At 50.3% G+C, this 18,807-nt stretch overlaps 1 protein-coding gene across 4 annotated transcripts in view; it reads right to left on the bottom strand.

Annotated features, from left to right (window-relative positions):
- The window catches only part of LPIN1 (lipin 1), a 113,258-nt gene extending 97,328 nt beyond the window's left edge, over window positions 1–15,930 (bottom strand). For 2 of the 4 annotated variants that reach the window (XM_010989678.3, XM_010989677.3), the window contains exon 1: window positions 15,758–15,926. In XM_010989678.3, coding sequence (XP_010987980.2) covers window positions 15,758–15,838 — 81 coding nt within the window. In that variant the 5' untranslated portion in view covers window positions 15,839–15,926. Of the gene's footprint in view, window positions 1–15,757 lie in introns of all 4 variants that reach the window. The other 2 variants (XM_064494725.1, XM_010989679.3) reach the window with 2 other exon arrangements.
- Between the last annotated feature and the right edge of the window lie 2,877 nt (window positions 15,931–18,807).

Here is an 18,807-nt window from a genome sequence, read left to right on the forward strand (position 1 = left end):
TAGCTGGTCTTGATGCCTTAAATTTCTCAGGCTGCAGTATAATACCAAGATCAGAGAGCCAGGACCCTGCTTATCTCTGTTTCCTGGGGTTTAGCAAAGGGTACAGAAGACAGACCTAGTAAATGGCAGTAAAATTTAAATAAAAACTTTGAACTAAGCTTTGCCCTTCTTTTCTATTTTTATCAAAAGAAAACATCTGGAGAGGAGTGATTTAAATGAGTTTCCTCCTGCGGTTTTCCTCTGGGACACAAAGTGGGGAACACCAGAGCACCATGTGCCTCAGAGGAAAGGAGAGGTGGAAATGTGCGAGAAGGAAGGGAGGCGGGGCCTCTGCAGAGCACTGACTGCTAAGCAGTTCACAACACTATGACTCGGGATCTACATCCGCTCGCTCATCAGAACTGGAGAATTCATGAATGTTCTCTATTGCAGGCCCCACTCTAACCCATTGAATCAAAATCTCTAGTGGGAGAACCCAGGAACTTTGTGAAGCTCCCAGGTCATTCAGGTATTTGGGAAGCACTGCATCACATCACTCGACCTTCACAGCAACCCATTTTACAGATGAGGCCACTCAAGTGCAAGGGGACTCACTGGAGTCCCACAGCCAGAGCCAAAGCAAAGAGAAGGAAGTGGGACCCACCTTTCGGGTGGCATTTTCACAGGAAGTAGGAACATTCAAAATCCTGGGGTGAGTAATAGGTGATGATTTTTTGCTCTGAATCTGCCAGTGTTTATTTAGGATACAGTGAGGCAATGCTCCCGTTTAAGACATGTTGCCCTTGTTGACTTCACCCTGCACGCCTCCAAGTGAGTCATCCTTAGTGTGAGCCAGGGACGTGGACGGCCTGTAAGAAAGTGGCAGCCACCAGAATTCACAGGGAACAAGCCTGGCAAAGAAAATGCTTTTTTTTTTTCATAGAATAGTTAGGGTGGCAGAGCAGGGGCATGTCATACACACACACACACACACACACACACACACACACACACACACAGGGTATTACAGGTCTGAACAAGGCATCTGATAAAATCTTTCAGCATGCCCTAAAAGACGTGTTGCATCACTTGGGCTGGGTAATGTAGTAAGTACAGCTGGTTCAACTAACATTCCTGAAGGACAAGAAAATCAGCTTAGACGAGGCCTCAAATCTCATGCCTCTGGCTCTGTTCTTGTTCTCTCCTTCTTAAGCATTTTATTAACATCGACTTGGGGTAGAAAGCCCGTGTGTGACTTAGGGTCAAGATGCTGTAATGCATTTGTATTTTGAATGGCCCCCTCTAATCCAAACTCAGTATATAAAAGGACAAAACAAAATGCCATAGTGAGGCTCACAAACGAGGGAAATGTTTCATGAACCAGAGATAGATCAGACTTGTAAGGCCACGGTCCAAGAGGCTCTGGTCTAGAAGCAGAGGGTGTGACCAGCACCTGCGGGCAGGTGAGGTGGGGCACAGGGGCCAGGCTCCACACTGAAGCCTGTCTTGAGAAGGGGTTTCCATTGCCGGCCAAAAGAGACTCAAAACTTTCTCCAGCCCTACTGCTTGGGGATAAGGTTTCAAACAGAAATCAACCTTTCAACAGAAATCACACTGAGGCGCTGTCTCACTCAAGTCTGTGTCAAAAAATCCCCAGTATCTCTACAAGAAAGGAGCCCTGTGGTTGCCCTTTTAAGGCCTCGCTCTGGACCGTGCTCCAGGGACCTGGGGAGGCAACTAGACTTGGGTGCGTCTCTTAAATCTTTCAGCCTTAATGTTGGCGAACAAAGGACTGGAGGGGGAAGGGGAATGTGTATTAGAGTAAAGAAAAAACAACAACACACGTTCATTCAAAATGATCTCCAAAGCAAAATTTCTTACACTTATGAAGACATGCAATGCTAATAAAGACGGCAAGAGAAATAAACATTTGGAATATGAATTCACTTCAATGTCATTTCACTGAACAGCCTGACAATTATTCTAAAGAAATATAATTAAGATGCTTAAAAATATAGATTAAGGAATAACTTCCACTAAAAAGAGAAATTATGAAACAGAAAGATACAAAGTTTAAACAACAGCTAGCAACTGGGGAAAAGAACCAATTAGAAGCTTTGGAAATGAAATATATAGTCACTGAAACTAAAACAAAGATAAACTCAAGAGAGTGGATAAAATCTAACAAGATGCAATAGAAGAGAGAATGAACGAAGTGGAATGTAGTACGGAAGAGTTCAACCAGCACAGCAAGTCAAAGCGATGAAGAAAGACATAGAAGAGCAGGTAGGAGACCTGGAGGATGCCTGAGAAGCTAAATTTTATGTCTAATAACTGTTCCAGAAAAGAGAATTAAGGAAATCCCAGAGAAGAAGCTTTTGAAGAGCTGTCTGAAAATTTTCCAAAATTGTTGTAAATCATGAGTGGTGAGAGTAGACCCTGAGCATTAAGAAGGGCAAATAAAAATAACTCTACACACATTGTGTAAGACTAGTTTTCTTTAAGTACAAAGGGGAAACAGCCATCAGCCTAGACTGGGCTAATGTCCGAGTGATGACTGGCAGGAGTATAGAAATTACAAATAATTTTACATTGCCTTAGACAACAGTTCAGTGGGTATGTCTAGAAATTAAGGAGAACCACTAAAAGAATGGGAATTCAACCTTGAGTCATGGAATCTGCTAAAGAAAAACAGAAAATCAGATGGAAAAAAATACTTTTTCAGTTGTCAATCCAATAGAAGCCAGGAAAGGAACGCAAAGCAAGTCAGATTTTCAGATGCAACAAAATCAGTACATTGGATAACAGAATTAAAGCCCCAAAGGGCTCTGTCAGGCCTAAATCCAGTGAAATGACATGCAAGACAGATATACTAAGACTCAAAAAGTCAAGTGTGGGGACTACTAGTTGGCTTAGCCATCAGCAGTTAACGCTGAGTGCTTCGGTCTTAGAAACTAGTAAGAGATCCACGAGACCTAGAACAAGGAAGCCAGGCGCCACTGTGCCCTGTGCTGGTCAGATAAAACTTCAAGAAGGACACTAAACAACTAGAGCCTTCCCGAAGAATATAAGCAGATGTCAGCAGAACCAGAAGTCCTGCCTCACAGCAAAGAGCTGGAGGAAGGAGCTGAGCATATTTAGTCTGGAGAAGAAAAGAAGTGGTAAGGTCATGAACACTGCCTGAATACCCTGGAAGGACACACTTTAAAAATATATATATAACATATATAAGTAATACATAAAATATTATACATAATATCTATAAATATTATATATCATATGTGTATGTATTTATTATACTTAAATCTATATATTTAATATGTAAATATATTAAATACATTCATAATTAAATAATGTATATATTTAATATTTTGATAAATATTCTTTTATTTATCTTTATTAAATTTATTTATTTTATTAATACAGCTGAGCCTTGAACAAGGGGTTCAAGGGGTTAGGGGCACCGACTGCCCTGCAGTCAAAAATCCACATATAACTTTGTCGCTGGCTTTGCGCATCAGTGGTCCTGCATCCACAGAGTCACCCCTCGAGGACGGTGTGGTACTGGAGTATGTACTCAGTGAAAAAAATGTTCGGATTAAGCGGACCCACAGAGTTCAAACCTGTCCTGTTCAAGGGTTAAAAATATATATTTTATTAAATATACATACAAGACTAATTCCGGGTGGCACCAGCGGGTCCAGCTAGGATCAGAGCTGACATCAGAAAAAAGTGAATTTTGTTTCCCAGCCTGCAGTTGGAGCTGTTCAACCTCCCACTTTTGTTCCCGGAGCTGCTTCTCTCTCCCAGATCCTGTCAGGCGCTAGGGAACCAAAGACGCACAGGGCACAGTTTCTGTCCTCAAGAAGTTCACCATCCAGCAGGGGAACAAGGCTGCAGAACAAATCAATGCAATGAAGGAAGCGCTAGACTGATGGTACCGAGGACGGCGGGTGCCAGAGGCAGGCGGAATTCATGTGCTCTCCAAGGGCAGACGAGACAGCTCGCTAGTAAAGTGGCCCAGGAATTGGGCCTTGAAGAGCAAGCTGGAGCTTGCTGGACAAAGAGGTGGGGAGGGAGCTTCATGAATAGGGGGGCAAGGGCATGGGAGTGGGGGTGGCTTTGGGGAAAACTTGAGAGCCCAGGATGACTAGAATTGCGTTTTCGTCCCTGAGCACAGACCACCAGTGAAGCTTCTAAGAAAACAGAGATGCGTGGGGCCCAAGCCCACAGACTCTGATTCTGTATTATCTGGAAGCTGTGTAAGTGAGTCTGATGTCCAGGACTGAGAGCGTCTATAGGACGCCACGAGGCCAGCTGTGAGTGGAGACTAGATCAGATAACCAGCCAGCAAGGCCCCTTCCCAGCCAACATTCGGGAAACCCATAGAGCATTAAGTGTTCTTTCATCCAAAGACTTTCCCAAGGGCAGGACCCATGGAGAACAGTGTCTCCTCTGCTCCCCCCACCCCCATCCCAACATGACCCCAGGAAGAGGTGCCGAGCACCAGGGTCAGCTGGAAAATGACCATCACTCAAGTAAAATAATCCCTGCTGGAGAACCAGATCTCTAACCCCAAGCATCAGGGCCAAGCAGAGACGCGCTGCTGGGTGACTGGCTCCCATGAAAGTTAGAGCTCACTCCTGTAGATGCTTCCAGAGAAAAGCACAAAGGCAGCATTGCCAGGGGAGAGAGCAGACCTTTAGAAGCAGGAGGCCTGCACTGGAATTAGGGTTTCACTGCTAGTTATGAGACCTCAGGCCAGTTAAGTAATCGCTCTAAGCTCCTCTGTGTATCAACTGAGTGGCTGCTGAATGTTCAGCATGTCAGACTTTCTGTCCTTTCTCTTTCCATCTGGTGACCTCTCACCCGCTGGGCATTTCTAACTGGATAAAACCCAGGAACTTGATCCCATCTTGCTCCACCTTTAACTGCGTGGCAAAGTGTCTATCAAATGGCTATTAATAAACTCAGCTTCTGCCCAGGTCACATCAGGGGAGGACACCAATGAGTCAAGTCCCTGTTTCCTTTATTTTGAACTGCTTTGAAGTTCAAATCACCCTGAATAAAAATAATCTGCTCAAGAATTTCCACCTAACTCTAATCACTGGCTAAAACGTTTGACATATTAACTTATTTTTCTTTTGCCCTCCGCCCTTGCATGAAGCAGAGAGGCGTGGGCCCTGCCCAGGTGTGCCCTATCCTGGGTCCTGGTGTGACAGCGCCCTCTAGAGGGCATTTCTGGGCCAGGACACCAGGGCTGGAATGACAACAGATCCTCTCTGGGAAGGGCTGCACTTTTACCGAGTAAACCAGGGGCAAGCAGAGCCTGATGGATGTAACAGGGCATGGAAAAAGGGTCCTCCAGCCATGGCCACACAGAAAGCCTCATCCCACCAATCCCAAGTCTGGAGACTATTAGTCTGTTTTGCTTTAAAAAGAATTCCAGACTGTGATTCCAGAGTAGTCGACCTGGACAGCCCACAGGAGGTTACCTCCTCCACGGGGCCCAAACTATGCGGCCTGGAGCCCTGGGGTGACTTAGGAGAGAGAGATGGCAGGTTGATGAGGAGGTGGTGGATGTGGGAGCTTGAGAAGGGAGGGCACCGAACTCGCCATCTTTGCATGTCGAACATTGTCCCATTTTGACTTCACCTATAGGGAGGGGTCTGCAGATATTTTCACTGATAGCAAGGGTTCTGCATTGGAAAATGCAGGTGCTGAAAACTGCGATCAGATGCAACTCCCTGGACCACAGCTGGACCCCTCTGGATGAACAGATTTCAAAAAGGTGCCCCTTCCTCCCCACTGTCCCAGCCACCCTCAGTCCCAGAGCCCGTAGGCTTGGTGAGCAGAGCGCAGGTTGGATTTCTGTCCCCAGGTGCCCCTGAGCCAGCACTCCATGGGGACCGCCACCTACAGACCCTACCCAGCAGCCCCACCATGCCCTCATGTTGCAAAGGCGCCTGACAAGGCTTGTCTCAAGTGTCACATCCTCCAGGAGTAACAGTGAACTTAGCCATGTAGAGTGGGCACTTCCACACCTGTGGCTGCACAGACAGAGCCTCATGTGGTCTGCAGACAGGCCTGGAGGGGAGCGGTCACCCCTCCAAAGTGACAGCAGACCTGCTCAACACCACACCGTGAGCCTAGAACCCAGACATCCAGATCATGCAACCTCGCTATGGTCCTCTCCTACTGAACACAAGTCTCCTCTCCAGAGCTCCTTCCCTTCACCTGATAACAATTCTTCAAAAGTTCAGAAGCATGTCCCCTGTCCCTCACTGCTGTCCCTGCTGCAGGAGAGGTCACATTCTTCAGCCCCTCCCCACAGACTACAGACTGAAACCAGGAACGTCACGTTCCCATAATGTCCTGCTTTCCTGTCAATCCTGCCTCAGTAAAGAGGACATTAGGTATTTTTATTCCCAACTTTTGATTATGATTTGCTTAGATCCTTTAATCAATCCCAAAAGGATCTTAAGCAGCTTAGAAAAAAAAAAAAGAGCCAAGTAATTGAACTGTTCAAAAAATAGATCAAAAGCCATGAAATGGAGCAGGAATTAGGGTGAGGGGAGGAAGTGGAGAGAACTATTCCTGCCATCAGGACTCAGGATAATCCAGCAGTTGGGCACTCAGCTAAGCCCAGCCCCCGGGGCAGCCAGGGCAGAGGGCGGAGACGAGGCACAGGGCTCTGGTCCGACAGAAGGACCTACATCGATTCATCACCATAGACCACATTCCAACCACACACCCTGCGAGGAATGTATTTACGGTTCCTCACACAGGGGAGACAAGAACAGGAGATAGTGTCCGACCCCACTGGAGTCTCAGGCACAGGCTTCCTCGAGATCACTCACGTGGGATGGGTGTGACCTTACTGGTGAGCATCCGCTCAGCTCACCATGCCAGATGGCCCATCCCGTGCCTTTAAACCAGCTCACCCACAGAACACACCACAGCTTCTGTCCCACAGCCAATACACACCAACCTCAGGCATTCCAGAGTAACTCACTCGGGCCAGATTCTCTGGCACCACCCTTTCCTACCAGCCGTCCCCTTCCCCAGAGTCTTTTTCCATCCTGGTATTCTGGTCTTTGTCTCCTGTTTCCCTCTTGAGCCTAACTACAGAGCCATCTCTAAATTGCTTCTGGGGCCAACCGACATTCTGGTTCCTCCCTCCTGGAGCACATCCCACGGACACTGGGCAGTGCTGCGGACGATCAGATGGTAAGTGCCAGGAGTGGGGTCGGGGAGCCCCAGTGAAGACCAGACCAGGCCAAAGCTCGTCCTCAAGTGATAAAGACCTGGGTGTGCTCCCTTTGTCACTTTGTTCATTTACCTGTTCTTTCAACAAAGGCCAAGCACGTGCTGTGTGCCAGGGACCAGCCTTGGAATAATAACCACAATAAAAGGCAGTGTGCTCCAAGTGTACTCCAAACCCAAATGCAAAGAGAAGTTTCAAGTGATATTGGAATTTACATGCATTTCCTGCATGAGAGGTCAGCAAACTAGAGCTTTAGTCCTAACTCCTTATACACATGCCTCCAAAACACGCCTAGTGCTCTCTGGGGGGCTCAGTCTCCCCATCTGTAAAATGAGGGGTTGCACCAGATCTGGGCTTCTGAAACCCTGTATTTCAGGGACTGAAGTCGCATTTTTAGTCTAGACCTCTCTCCAGATTCCAGCCTCAACTATCCAACTCCAGAAGTTTCTCAGCCCCTTCATTGCAACCACCCTGGTGCCAACTACCTTCATCTCCCAGTAGGATTATTGCAACCAACTCCCAGCTGGTCCCCCTGCTTCTGAACTGCCCCACACGCCCCCATGACTTCCTGTCTCCCTCAGAGTCAAAGCCAATGGCTAGGATGTTCGGCCAGTCTCCACCCCTGCCTTGCTCTCTGACATGAACTCCTACTCTTCCTCTTGTCTCAGCTCCAACCACACTCTGTGTCTTGCTGTTTCTCAAACTTGCTGAGAGCCTTCAGCTTCAGGGCCTGAACCCTGCTGAGCCCCCCGTGCACTCCCTCACCTCCTTCAAGTTTTTGCTCAAACGTCCCCTTCTCAGAGAGACCTGCGCTGACCTCTCCACTTAAAACCACATCATCCTCCCATCTTGTGCTCCCTTCACCCTCCCCTGGCTTTATTTTTCTCCGTCACCCACCCTCCACCGGGCACATGTTTTACTTTTTATTTGCTTATTCTTTCCTCCTCCAGGAATGTAAATTCCAGGAGGGCAGGGTTATTTGTCCGTGTTATCTGCTGCTTCATCTCCAGTGCCCAGAAGGATACCTGCCAAATGGTAGAAGCCTAATGAATATTTACTACTAGAATGAATAAATGCATAAAAGACAGTCATCTGTTATTATTTTTGTTCTGGGGAACGTGGGTGATGACTGACATAGAGTTGTCAACTTTTTATCTTAAAAAAGAAGCAAGGAAGCAAGGAAGGAAGGAAGGAAAGTATCATCTACTATAATAATCATCTCATAATGTAAAGTGAGGGGGTAGGGTATAGGTCAGTGGTAGAGTGTATGCTTAGCATGCACCAGGTCCTGAGTTCGATCCCCAGTACTTCCATTAAAAAACAAAACAAACAAACAAACAAAACCCCCAAAACTTAATTGCCTCCCCCCAACTAAACTAATACAAAAACTAACTAAATAAATAAATAAAAATTTTTTAAAAGTGGGAAATGCATTCTCTCAGGATAAATAGCAATCTTTCCCAAGAAAAGGTCACATCAACACCTACACCACACAACGCTGTCCTGTTCTGTTTTTTCACTGTGCATCAGTGAAACCTTTGGCACCATCACCTGCTCATCCGCAACACCTCCCGGCGCTCAAGCTCTGCGTCACGAGAGTTCTTCCTTGAAAAAAAAAGACAAGACAGCCACGTGCCCCTGGCTGGCCCTTGCTCCCCAGATGCACCTGCTCATGTCCAGATCACTCTTGGTGCTGGAAAATGGTGGGGTCCCAGCTCTAGAAGCCGGCTCGGATCCAGGCCACCTCTCGGGTTAGTGAAAGCCAGCGTGACACCTCCATGTGGTTCACAAACTTTACAGTTCATGCTGAATTTTCAGTGAATTTATACTTTTTCCACAGCTCCTTTGACTACATTTTCATGCAGCTGCTAAGAGAAAAACAAAATAAGACCCTATAAACGTCGCCTCACTTACCCTGACGATAAGCTGGCAAAGGCAATATATTAGTCCCCATTGGAAAGATGAAGAACCCGAGGATCAGAGAGGCCAAGAGTAACCTCATGGAGGTAGGGGGAGTGATGGGCAGCTCAGGTGCAGTGGACACCCTACCCCCTCCTTCTTCCCTCTGCAGGGGCGAGAGGGGCGGGGCGAGAGGGGCGGGGCGAGAGGGGCGGGGCGAGAGGGGCGGGGCGAGAGGCGGAAGTGCACGCCCTTGACTCTCCAAATCGAGAGCTGGTACAGACCTCTTGTTTTCTCCTTCCTCCTTCTCAGCCCCCTTGTCCCAGCCCTTAAGTTCAGCTCCAGGCCCATGGCCAACATAACTGATTTCCTGAGCAGCCTCACTCCAAGGGCTTCGACCTCTGGACCCAGCAGTGCGCAGGCCCAGACCTCACCGTCGGAAGCATAACTAGTCCGCCCAGCTCTCTGCCGCGTAATTTGGCATTTTAAAACAGGAGGACACCAAATTGGACACGATGCATGTTACTGGGTATATGTCGTCTCACGTAGCTCTTGGCTCGCTGGCTGTCGTTTCCATTCGGGACCGTGTGCAGCCCCACAGGGCCGCGAGCAGGCGGAGCGGATACCTGCAACTGTCCGGAGCCCCACAGTCTTCAAAGGGCTTCGACTCACAGAACTCATCTGAGCCTCTGAGCACCAGGCAGAGAAACTGAGTCTCTCAGAGAAGTGACCTTGTCCAAGGTCAGACACCTAGTCATTTGAAAGCTCTGCCGGCAGCCCTGGTTTCGAGACCCTGGGTCTACATGTCTAGGGCACCTCAGCATTTTGCTTCTCAATAGCACATATACATGTGCAAAAAAAAAAAAAAAATTTTGGCGAAGAGGGGAGCCCTCATTATATACATACTTTTAATTTAAATGCATTCAGTTATGTATATTCTTGGCAAAATACAGAGAGAGAGAACAAAAAATAATAATGGAGGGATAAATTAGGAGTTTGGTATTAACAGACACACACTACTAGATATAAAATAGATAAATAAGAAGGACCTGCTGTATAGCACGGGGAACTATATTCTATTTCTTGTAATAAGCTATAATGGAAAAGAATTTGAAAAAAAATGTGTGTATATGTACAACTGAACCGCTTTGCTGTACACCTGAAAATAACATTGTAAATCAACTACATTTCAATAAAAAATAAAATTTTAAAAATAATAATAATTTCAGCCGTACATGGCAATTTCCTTTGCCGTTTTCCAGAGAGTAATCCCAGAGAGATCTGGGGAGACCAGCTGTATATCTGCTGTTTCGTCACTGCCTCACTTCCCAGGAGGACTTTTGAGGTGAACATCTCACATCACGTGAGTACAGTGTTCAAGGAGAGAGGTCACAACCTGCCAAAAAGGCCAGTCGTGCGAGGCTTAACAGGAGGAATGGAAATCCGCTCTAAGGCTGTGGGAAACCGAACCTATGTTGGGTTTAATAAGAGCCAACACTCGTTACATGCATACTAAGTGTTTTATGGCTTTAACTCATTGAGTCCTCACAAAATCCCTTTCGCAGACAAGGAAATGAGTCTACAAAAGGTCAATCACCAGCTAGCAAGCAGGAGAGCTGGGCCTTGAGCCCCAACAGAGAATCTATTTCATGTAGTCCCTTAGTGTTACTGCTAACGTGCCAAGGAATGGAGTCTGCAGGGACCAACATCCTCAGGGAATTTGACCACACACAATTTCTGCCTCTTGCACTAATGTTAGATTCTAATCTTTGCGTGAACACATGGCTACCATACAAAGCCCTGTACCCCTTCTCTAGCCCTGACTGGAAGGGTGGGGAGATGACTAGGATCTCTAAGTGGCAGTGAGAAAAGACCTTTGGGAACCAGCTGTGGGTGAGGGGATGGCTCCATAGCCTTACAGGTGTGTGCCAGGTAGAGGGACTGTCCCATTCCAGAGCAAAAGGGGGTGCTGCAAATAATTACATCAAGACAATAGGTGTAACCCTGACCGACCCAGGCAAATGCAGCTGTGTTGGGTGCTGCGGGCGACATCAAGACGGAGACAGCCTTGCAGCCCTTGGGAGCACACAGCTCAACGGGAGAGAAGAGGCTGTAAATAAGAACTAGAACAGGCAGTGAGGGAGGGTGCTATCTAGAGTCAAAATTTAAAAGTAGTGTCCCCCACACGTGAATTTCATAAAGGGAAACAAGATCAAAACACACAGAACATGAAGCAAAGAAAATTAAGATGTTACTTAACACGAGGATGGAGGCCCCCAACCTCAAACAGTAAGTGACATTTTACAGAGATGGTGGTGTTTGAACTGGCTCTTAAAGGATGAGTAGGACTGTGATTAGCTGAGAAAGAAGGAAGAGCATCTGCCTCTGTGCAAGATGCAAAATGTATTCCAACAACAGTTTGCTGCAAGGAGTTCAATCACAAACAAATGTAATGGCGAGAAATTCAAGCAGGACCGGGTAATCACTGACCTTGCACCATTGAGCCTCTGTGTTCATCTAACTCTTTGTCCCTTGTAGAAGTCCCACTGGGAACACGGTTATGTTCCGAGGGTGTGGTGGTTTTCCTATTTGTAGTGGCAGAGTGCCGTCTCTAGGGGGAGCTCCAGGCCTCCCTCAGACTTCCCCCCGAGGTTGAGGCGGGGGCTGCGGTGGGGGAGTGGTACTGGATGGTTGGATGGGCCCACGAAGCTGAGAGGAGCAAAGAACCAAAAGCTCTGCTTCCCACAGAGGGAGGGCCTGTGGCGGTTGCTTCCTAGTTTTTCTCTCTGCCTCCCCCCTCCCCCCAGGGCTGTTGGTTTCAGGCCTACCCCAGGCAGTAGCCTCTTGGGAGCCCTCCCTGGACCAGATGAGCAAACAGGCATTTCAAGTCAGCTGTGGCTCTGGGGAAAATGGACCCTTTCCTTGAGGCTGTCCTTCTATGCCCCGACTATGGTCAGGGGTACGGGCCCCAGGGCTCCCTGAAGAAAAGTATCCAGGAGGGTGTCGTCTGGCTCCTGTCCAGGCCTCTGGTCAGCAATGCCAAAGGAGTTTAGGTGGCAAACATCTGTTCTGGGCAGTTGGGGCCCACATTGAAGCCCCTGCATGAGTCTACAGGGGCTGGAGGTGGCGGGATGAGTCTGGGGTCCAGATGGTCACCTCCCTGGAGACCCAGCTAACACGACAAGCTCAGTGCCTCTGAAGAAAGAGAACAGAGCCAAGCGAAGGAAGGTGAGGCCAGCTTTTGAGAGGCCTTGAATGCCGAGCCAAAATGTCTGGACAGCTCACTCAGAATTCTCTACATCGGGGGACACAGAGGTCTATATTTGTACATTTCCTCCTTACAGTGCTAAGACCAAAGGTCCAAGTGTGAGTGATTTAATTTCTCTTCACTATGATGTTTACAGTCCAACCTGTAACAAGCTATCTTTTTTTTTTTCAGGTTTAGTCCTATTATTAATAATAATTACCATTTACCAAGCACCTGTAAGTATTATATTATTACGCCCCATTTTACAGATGAGAAAACTAAGGCCCCAGTTCATCAGAACTTGTAACTGGTAAAACTAGGTCTTGAGCCCAGGCCCCACGGCCCCTGCCCCGCACCCTCGGATTCACATTGGGTCCCACATATTTGGCCCGTGACTGCTGGCTCTCAATTCACAGGCTGAGTGCGTGACCAAAATGAATGTCACCGAGCACGCCCAACTAAGGAGAAATAAAATCCCAAATGGCCCGAGGAACAAATCCTGCAGACTTAGCTTTGGGGAACGCCCTGTACTCTCAAAGCCCAGCCTTCTTTTAGGTTGAACCCTTGACCTAGAAGGTTCCGCCCCCATGTGCTCTGTTTATTGAAATCCTACCCTTCTCCAAGGCCTGGCTCCAATGCCAGCTTCTCAGAGACTCCCTCCCTGGCCTTGCCAGTAGGAATTCCTCCTCATCTATGTCCTGTGAACTTGGCACCTGGCTGGGTGCAGGCTCACCCACTCATATTCTGACGTGACCTCCTGCAGGTAGGAACCAAGTCTCACTGTCTCACCCATCTCTGCACCCCATGGGGCTCTGCACACACTCAGGGCCCGGGGACCAAGCTCACAGTCTCTGGGAATTGTGGTGGCCAATGCTGCAGGGAGCTGGTGCCAACTTAACAGGTGCCTCCAAGGGCTCACGATGTGCCAGCTGCCCTTTTCCAGCCCCAGGCGTGAAAGTCCCCCACGATGGCTGAGCCACTTTTACCCTTCCCAGAAGCAGCCGGCCCAGCCCGGGCTCCCAGCCACGGCAGCTGCAGTTCCTGCCTCTTCCGTCCTGCGTGGCCAGCTCCCTTGCAGCGTCCTCTTCAGCTTTCCTGCATGGCAGTCGGTCCATCTGGTCGTCCGCCTCAATTTCCTGCCTTGTGTTCCAGTCCTGCTTTGCAGATGCCCGACTCTGGACCTGGCCCTCCTCTGTTTTTCAAGGACTAGACTCAGCCCCCGGTAGCGGAAGGAGGCCAGCTCCCTCACTGGAGCCTGATTAGGCTCCCTGAATCCCTGCCCTGCAGCCACCCTTCAGCACAGCAGATCAGATTCTTCCAGACATGGGCACAAGCCTGAGTCAAGCCCAAGCTCCTGGGCCCCTTCAGACTCTGTGCCCGGGGGTGGACACCCAGCAAGAGCCAGCGTGGCAGCGCCAGAGTCCAGTAACCCCCCTCCCCACTGCCCGTCCCCTCTCCTGCCAGGGACCCTGCCTCCCGCAGGGAGGAGAGTCACAGGCGCCATGCAGTGGGGTATCCAGGCCACAGTGGGACAGCAGAGGGGCCTTTGAGGATTTTGGAATCAAGCACACAGGGCAGTGTAGGGGTTGAAATGAAAAGGGACCAGAGGATATGAAATTCTTTCTGTGGGGCTTGATTATAATGAGCCTTCAGGGAAATAAAGCATGATCTCTGTTTACAAAGTTCCCAGGCTCCCAAGCAGTGGGATGATTGGCGTTTTTCTATCTTATTTCCACTTTGCTGTACAGTCTAGATCTTCCATAATAAACATGCTTTTATAATCAGGAAAAATAATGAATAATCCAAAAATATAAGCAGGAAACAGATATTGCCAGTGATTCCTCGGATGACAGCATCAGCAGGGTGCCTGGGGTGACAGACGGGCTGGCCTGGCATCCCGTCTCCAGATCCTCCACCGGCCTCCTGAGCCACGGTGGGCAAGTCCCAACTTCAAAGCCTCAGTTTCCTCAGCTGTCACATGGGAATGACAGTGTCACCTGGGCTGTACAAGAGAGATGCCACGAGGATAAGACGGGCATCCCAGGGCCGCGGAGACTCAGTCCCTGTAGCGGACGTGGGAGAGCTTTAGGAGTGCCCAGCGCTGCCTACTCAGGAGAGGAGGAGCGTTTCTCAGTCAGCTCAGGGCTGCTCTGTTTAAGACAGTCCAGGAGTGGAAACAAGACACAGCTCTCTTAATCCCCAATAAACCACAAAACCATCTGTTTAATCAGGGTGGGGGTACCGTTGATTGGCACAGCACTGCTGAGGGAGGTCCCATTCCTGCCCTCAGCCTGTAGACGGAGGCTCATTGATGAGCCTCTTCTGCATCCGTCCACTCAGGAAATACCCACCCAAAGTGCCAAGCGGCCAATGATGGCAGAGGCGGGAGCAGAATCCAGACTCCCCTTCTCTCTCCTCCACTGCATTTCAGCCTGAGCCCCACCTGCATTTCAGCCTGAGCGCCAACAAGACAAACAACAGCAAGGTCTCTTGCCCCTGCAAGGAAAGGAGCCTGAGGGCGGACGTAACTGAAGTGATAGGTGACAGGTGCCTCAGGGAACCAGCAGCCAGGAGGCTGTGTCTTCCCCGTGTGTGCCACCCCTTCACCCTCTTCCTGAAGGATGCTCCCTCTCTCTGCTTCCGGGGCACATGGTCCCTCCAGTGCCAGCCCAGCCTCTGCAGCTGAGGACCAGAGGAGGAACATCAGATGTGTCCCAGACACCATCTGGGGTGGGGTTTAACACATTATCTTCACTGCAGCCGAACCCCAGCCTTTGGAAGAAAGAGTGAGCCTTGAATTCTAGCCCAGGCTCCACCCTCGGTACCCAATTCTACTTGGAATTATCTGAACACCTTCTACTCTTGCTTTGAGGCTTGAAGTGAAAATAACTACTATTGAACAAAGCCCTGGCATCCAGGATGAGACTTAAGAAAGAAAGGACGGTGTGGCCACTGGTTCTGGAGTCCAGTGGAGGCTGCAGCACACACATCACAGTCTCTGAGACAAATGACTGTGTTGATCCAGTAACTTCAACACTCGGAGCCTCCCCTCCTCACCCGCGTGCAGACACAAAAGAGCAAGGGTCCCCAGCACTGTGCCTGGCAAGCAGGCGCCCTCAAATAACCCTGCTCCCCGTCTTGAGGATTAAAGCAATCACCGTTACTTTCCATCCATGGCAAGGAAAAAAGCCTTACTTCCTGAGTAAGTCCTAAACCCTCTTCTATAAATGCAGTCTCCATAACCGGAGCCCCCAGGGAGCAGCTGGTTCCATCGCTTATTTGAAGTGTGAAGGCACAAATCCTCAAGGACCTGAGGGACCTCAGCTGGGGTGGTGGTTTGCAAGTGGCCACAGCCTGACCCTTACCCATGACCAAGGTGAGTCCGGGCGGCTCTTGTCCTGTGGGGGTTCCCAGGTGGAGCCACAGGCATGGTCCTGTTCCTCCATAGCCAGCCAAGGGATGCCGGCCGCCTCCTCCCTGGCGCTGGGAGAGCAGGGTCCTACAGCGGTTAATTTCACCCTCACCGGCGCTGGGCCGGCGACACTGAGCCTGGAGCAGGCGGCTTCTCTTTACACCCAGGAGCCCAGCCAAGTCACAAGGCTCAGGCAAAGGGCAGAGTGTTGAATCGCAAATCCTCTCCCACCCGGGACTGGCTAACAAAACAACACCTCCTGTTCCCTGAAGGATGCAGAAATTTCCCCCAGGTGCCAGTCTCTCTAAACTTTGTGAGAGGGACACCCTGGTGAGGGGGCGTGACCCCGGCTGGCTGACAGCTGGCCATTCTGGTCTCTCCAGCCCAGAGGAATTTGTAAGACTCAGAGATTGACTAACTGCCCCCAAGATCGCAGAGCAACAAAGGACAGAACTGGGATTCAAATCCACCGAGGGCTGTCCCCAGAGGGGATTTGAGAGATCACCGAGTATGCTGGGTGCAGGGAACCTTGCAAAAAAGGCTGTGTGGATTGTGGTCAGTTCACTTTCTATTCCACCAGTGTTCCCACAAAAGCAATGGGAATCCTTTCTCTCTGTGCCTAGGCACCCCCCGGGGAGTCAGGAGGCTGGGTTCGGTGGCCTCCCTTCCCCAGGGAGCCACACCGTCCTCTCCGCAAGCTCAGCAGCAGCATCGTGATGCCTCGCTGGATCTGAATGCTGTCCACACACCGGGCAGCGAGGCATTCAAGCTGCTTTCTGGTACATATTCGGCCAGCAACCCTATAAGTTTACAGAAGTACCGTAGGAGCTTGAAGAACTGGTCTTGGGTCATGAAGCGGGAAATGACCAAGCAGGCCCAGGCTGGCTCCAACACGGTGCTTGAAATGTGGTTCTCATCCTACCAGGAGCTGTGGATTCATGGCGATGGGGCCAGGCTCAGAGGAGGGCAGGTTTAGAGGGCCCTGCGGCAGGCGGGGAGGGAGGGCACATAACTGGGGTGGTTTCTGGGCGAGGCCGGGGGTCACAGGGCACGCTGCAGGGGTGGATGTAGAGGTTTCGCTCTAGTTTGACAGGGACCGAGGGAGACAGCTTCCCTGAAGCTTAGCACAGAGGAACCCGTCGCCCCCTCGATGCCCAGAGCTGCTGCTGCTCCTCGTGTCCTCCGGTGATGCTAAGACCAACTGCCTCCTGATGTCCCTCAACTCTACTCCACACCCTGAGATGTGCCCTCTCTGGCCCTCCAGCTCCTCCCCAGCCAGGCCTGGCTGGTCCACCCTCTTCACTCCTCTTCCTCCTTCCCTCTGGAGGGGGGTCCCTGACCAGGAATCCATCAGGGGCTATGGTGGGAGTGAGGTGGACAAATACACGAAAGGCACCGGGTGTGTCCCGTCTAAACAATGGGTATAATGACTTTCCTTTAGAGGCTGGGGTCAGTGGCTTCCCAGGTGCTCCATCCAGTAAGGAGCTGGGAAGTATTCAACCCCAGTCCAGTTCCCAGGTCACCACGATCCTGGCCACACTGTGCTGCTGGCCTTCCTCACCCCAGAGGGGAGTGCAAAGTGCAGGGAGGGACCAAGACGCATTGTCCCAGAGCCAGGGCCCCCAACTTCCCCACTGGAATCGGGCCCTCTCTGAATGCCCCCAGATGTCCTAAACATAAGGGAGGAAAATAACACTTTAAGACACTTCTACTGAGCTGGGTCCCCACCACTCCTCCTATTTTTAATTCATCCTCTCAAGATATTTTAAGAAACTCATGACCAAGGAGTGATAAGATTGTGAATAATTCTACCTGGTCGTGTTGAGCATTAGGTGGCAGTCTGATAGGTGCACAGTGCCACACGGGAGAGGCTGCCCTGCACGCAGCACACCGGCCTCCCCGCATCCACCCGGAGGTGCAGTCATGTGCAGCCTCGCAGCAAACAAGTGGGGAGGGCGTGGCCCCGGGTGCTCCGAGCCCAGGCAGGTTTCACAGCCCTGCTGGCCACGCGTGTTGGAGATGGGACATCAGGCTGACGCGTGTCCCACTGCCGTGGACAGCCCGCACTGGTTTGGCTGGTCACCTGGGAATGGGGACGTGAGTGTTGACGGGGCTCCCGGAAGCGCCAGGTGATGACTGAACCTCACCATCTGAGTCATGCAGACCTGGGATCTGGGTCTGACTCGGCCCCTAGAAGCTGTTCTGACTCAGGCCTTTGTTTCCTTATCAGGGAAATGCGGATAAAAATAGTGTCTCCGTCATAGGGCTGCTGCGGGGATACTTGAGGCCATGCACAGACAGTCCCTGTCACAATGCCTGGCATGTATCAGACCCTCAAAAGCGGTGACAACTATTCATCCTCAGATAACCTTGAGGTGGGCATTAACACTCCCACTTTACACACGAGGAAACGGAGGCTCTGTTTTACTTGGGACTTCCATGGGCTGTGCTCTGCAACTTGTCCTCCACGGGAGCTCCTGAGGACTGTCACTGACCCAAAGGACCACAGCCAGGACCACGCTGGATTTCCCCAGAAACATGGCCCCTGCGTGCTCCCAGCTGGGAGAAGCCACAGGGCGCCCCTTTCCCCCTGGCTGCCAGGTCCACAGTCTGGGAGTCTCCTGTGAGCTCCCTGGGAGCACTTTGGGTTTTCCCATTTCTAAGCCTTAGCTCATGCCATGACCCCTTCCTGGAAAGCCTGTCCCCTCCTCTCTTCCTTTTCAGATTTGCCCACTATCTAGGCCCAGGTCAAACCTCCCCCCATCCATGGAGCCCTCTCTGATCTCTTGACTCCATAAAGATGTTTCCATCCTTTGACTTTTGAGAAAAAGGATGCAGGGTTGGGGATAACATTTCTGAGCTTCTTCCAGGGGTCAAGTGCTTTTCTCACACATATAACCTCTAATTCCCAAGGTTAGGTGCTATCCTTTCCCAGATGAAACAGACTCAGAGGGGCTCACCTGGCCAGGAGGAGGTGGAGCTCAGAGTCCTCACCATCCACTC

This window comes from Camelus dromedarius, chromosome 15 (genome assembly GCF_036321535.1).
Source record: "Camelus dromedarius isolate mCamDro1 chromosome 15, mCamDro1.pat, whole genome shotgun sequence".
Lineage (NCBI taxonomy): Eukaryota > Metazoa > Chordata > Mammalia > Artiodactyla > Camelidae > Camelus > Camelus dromedarius.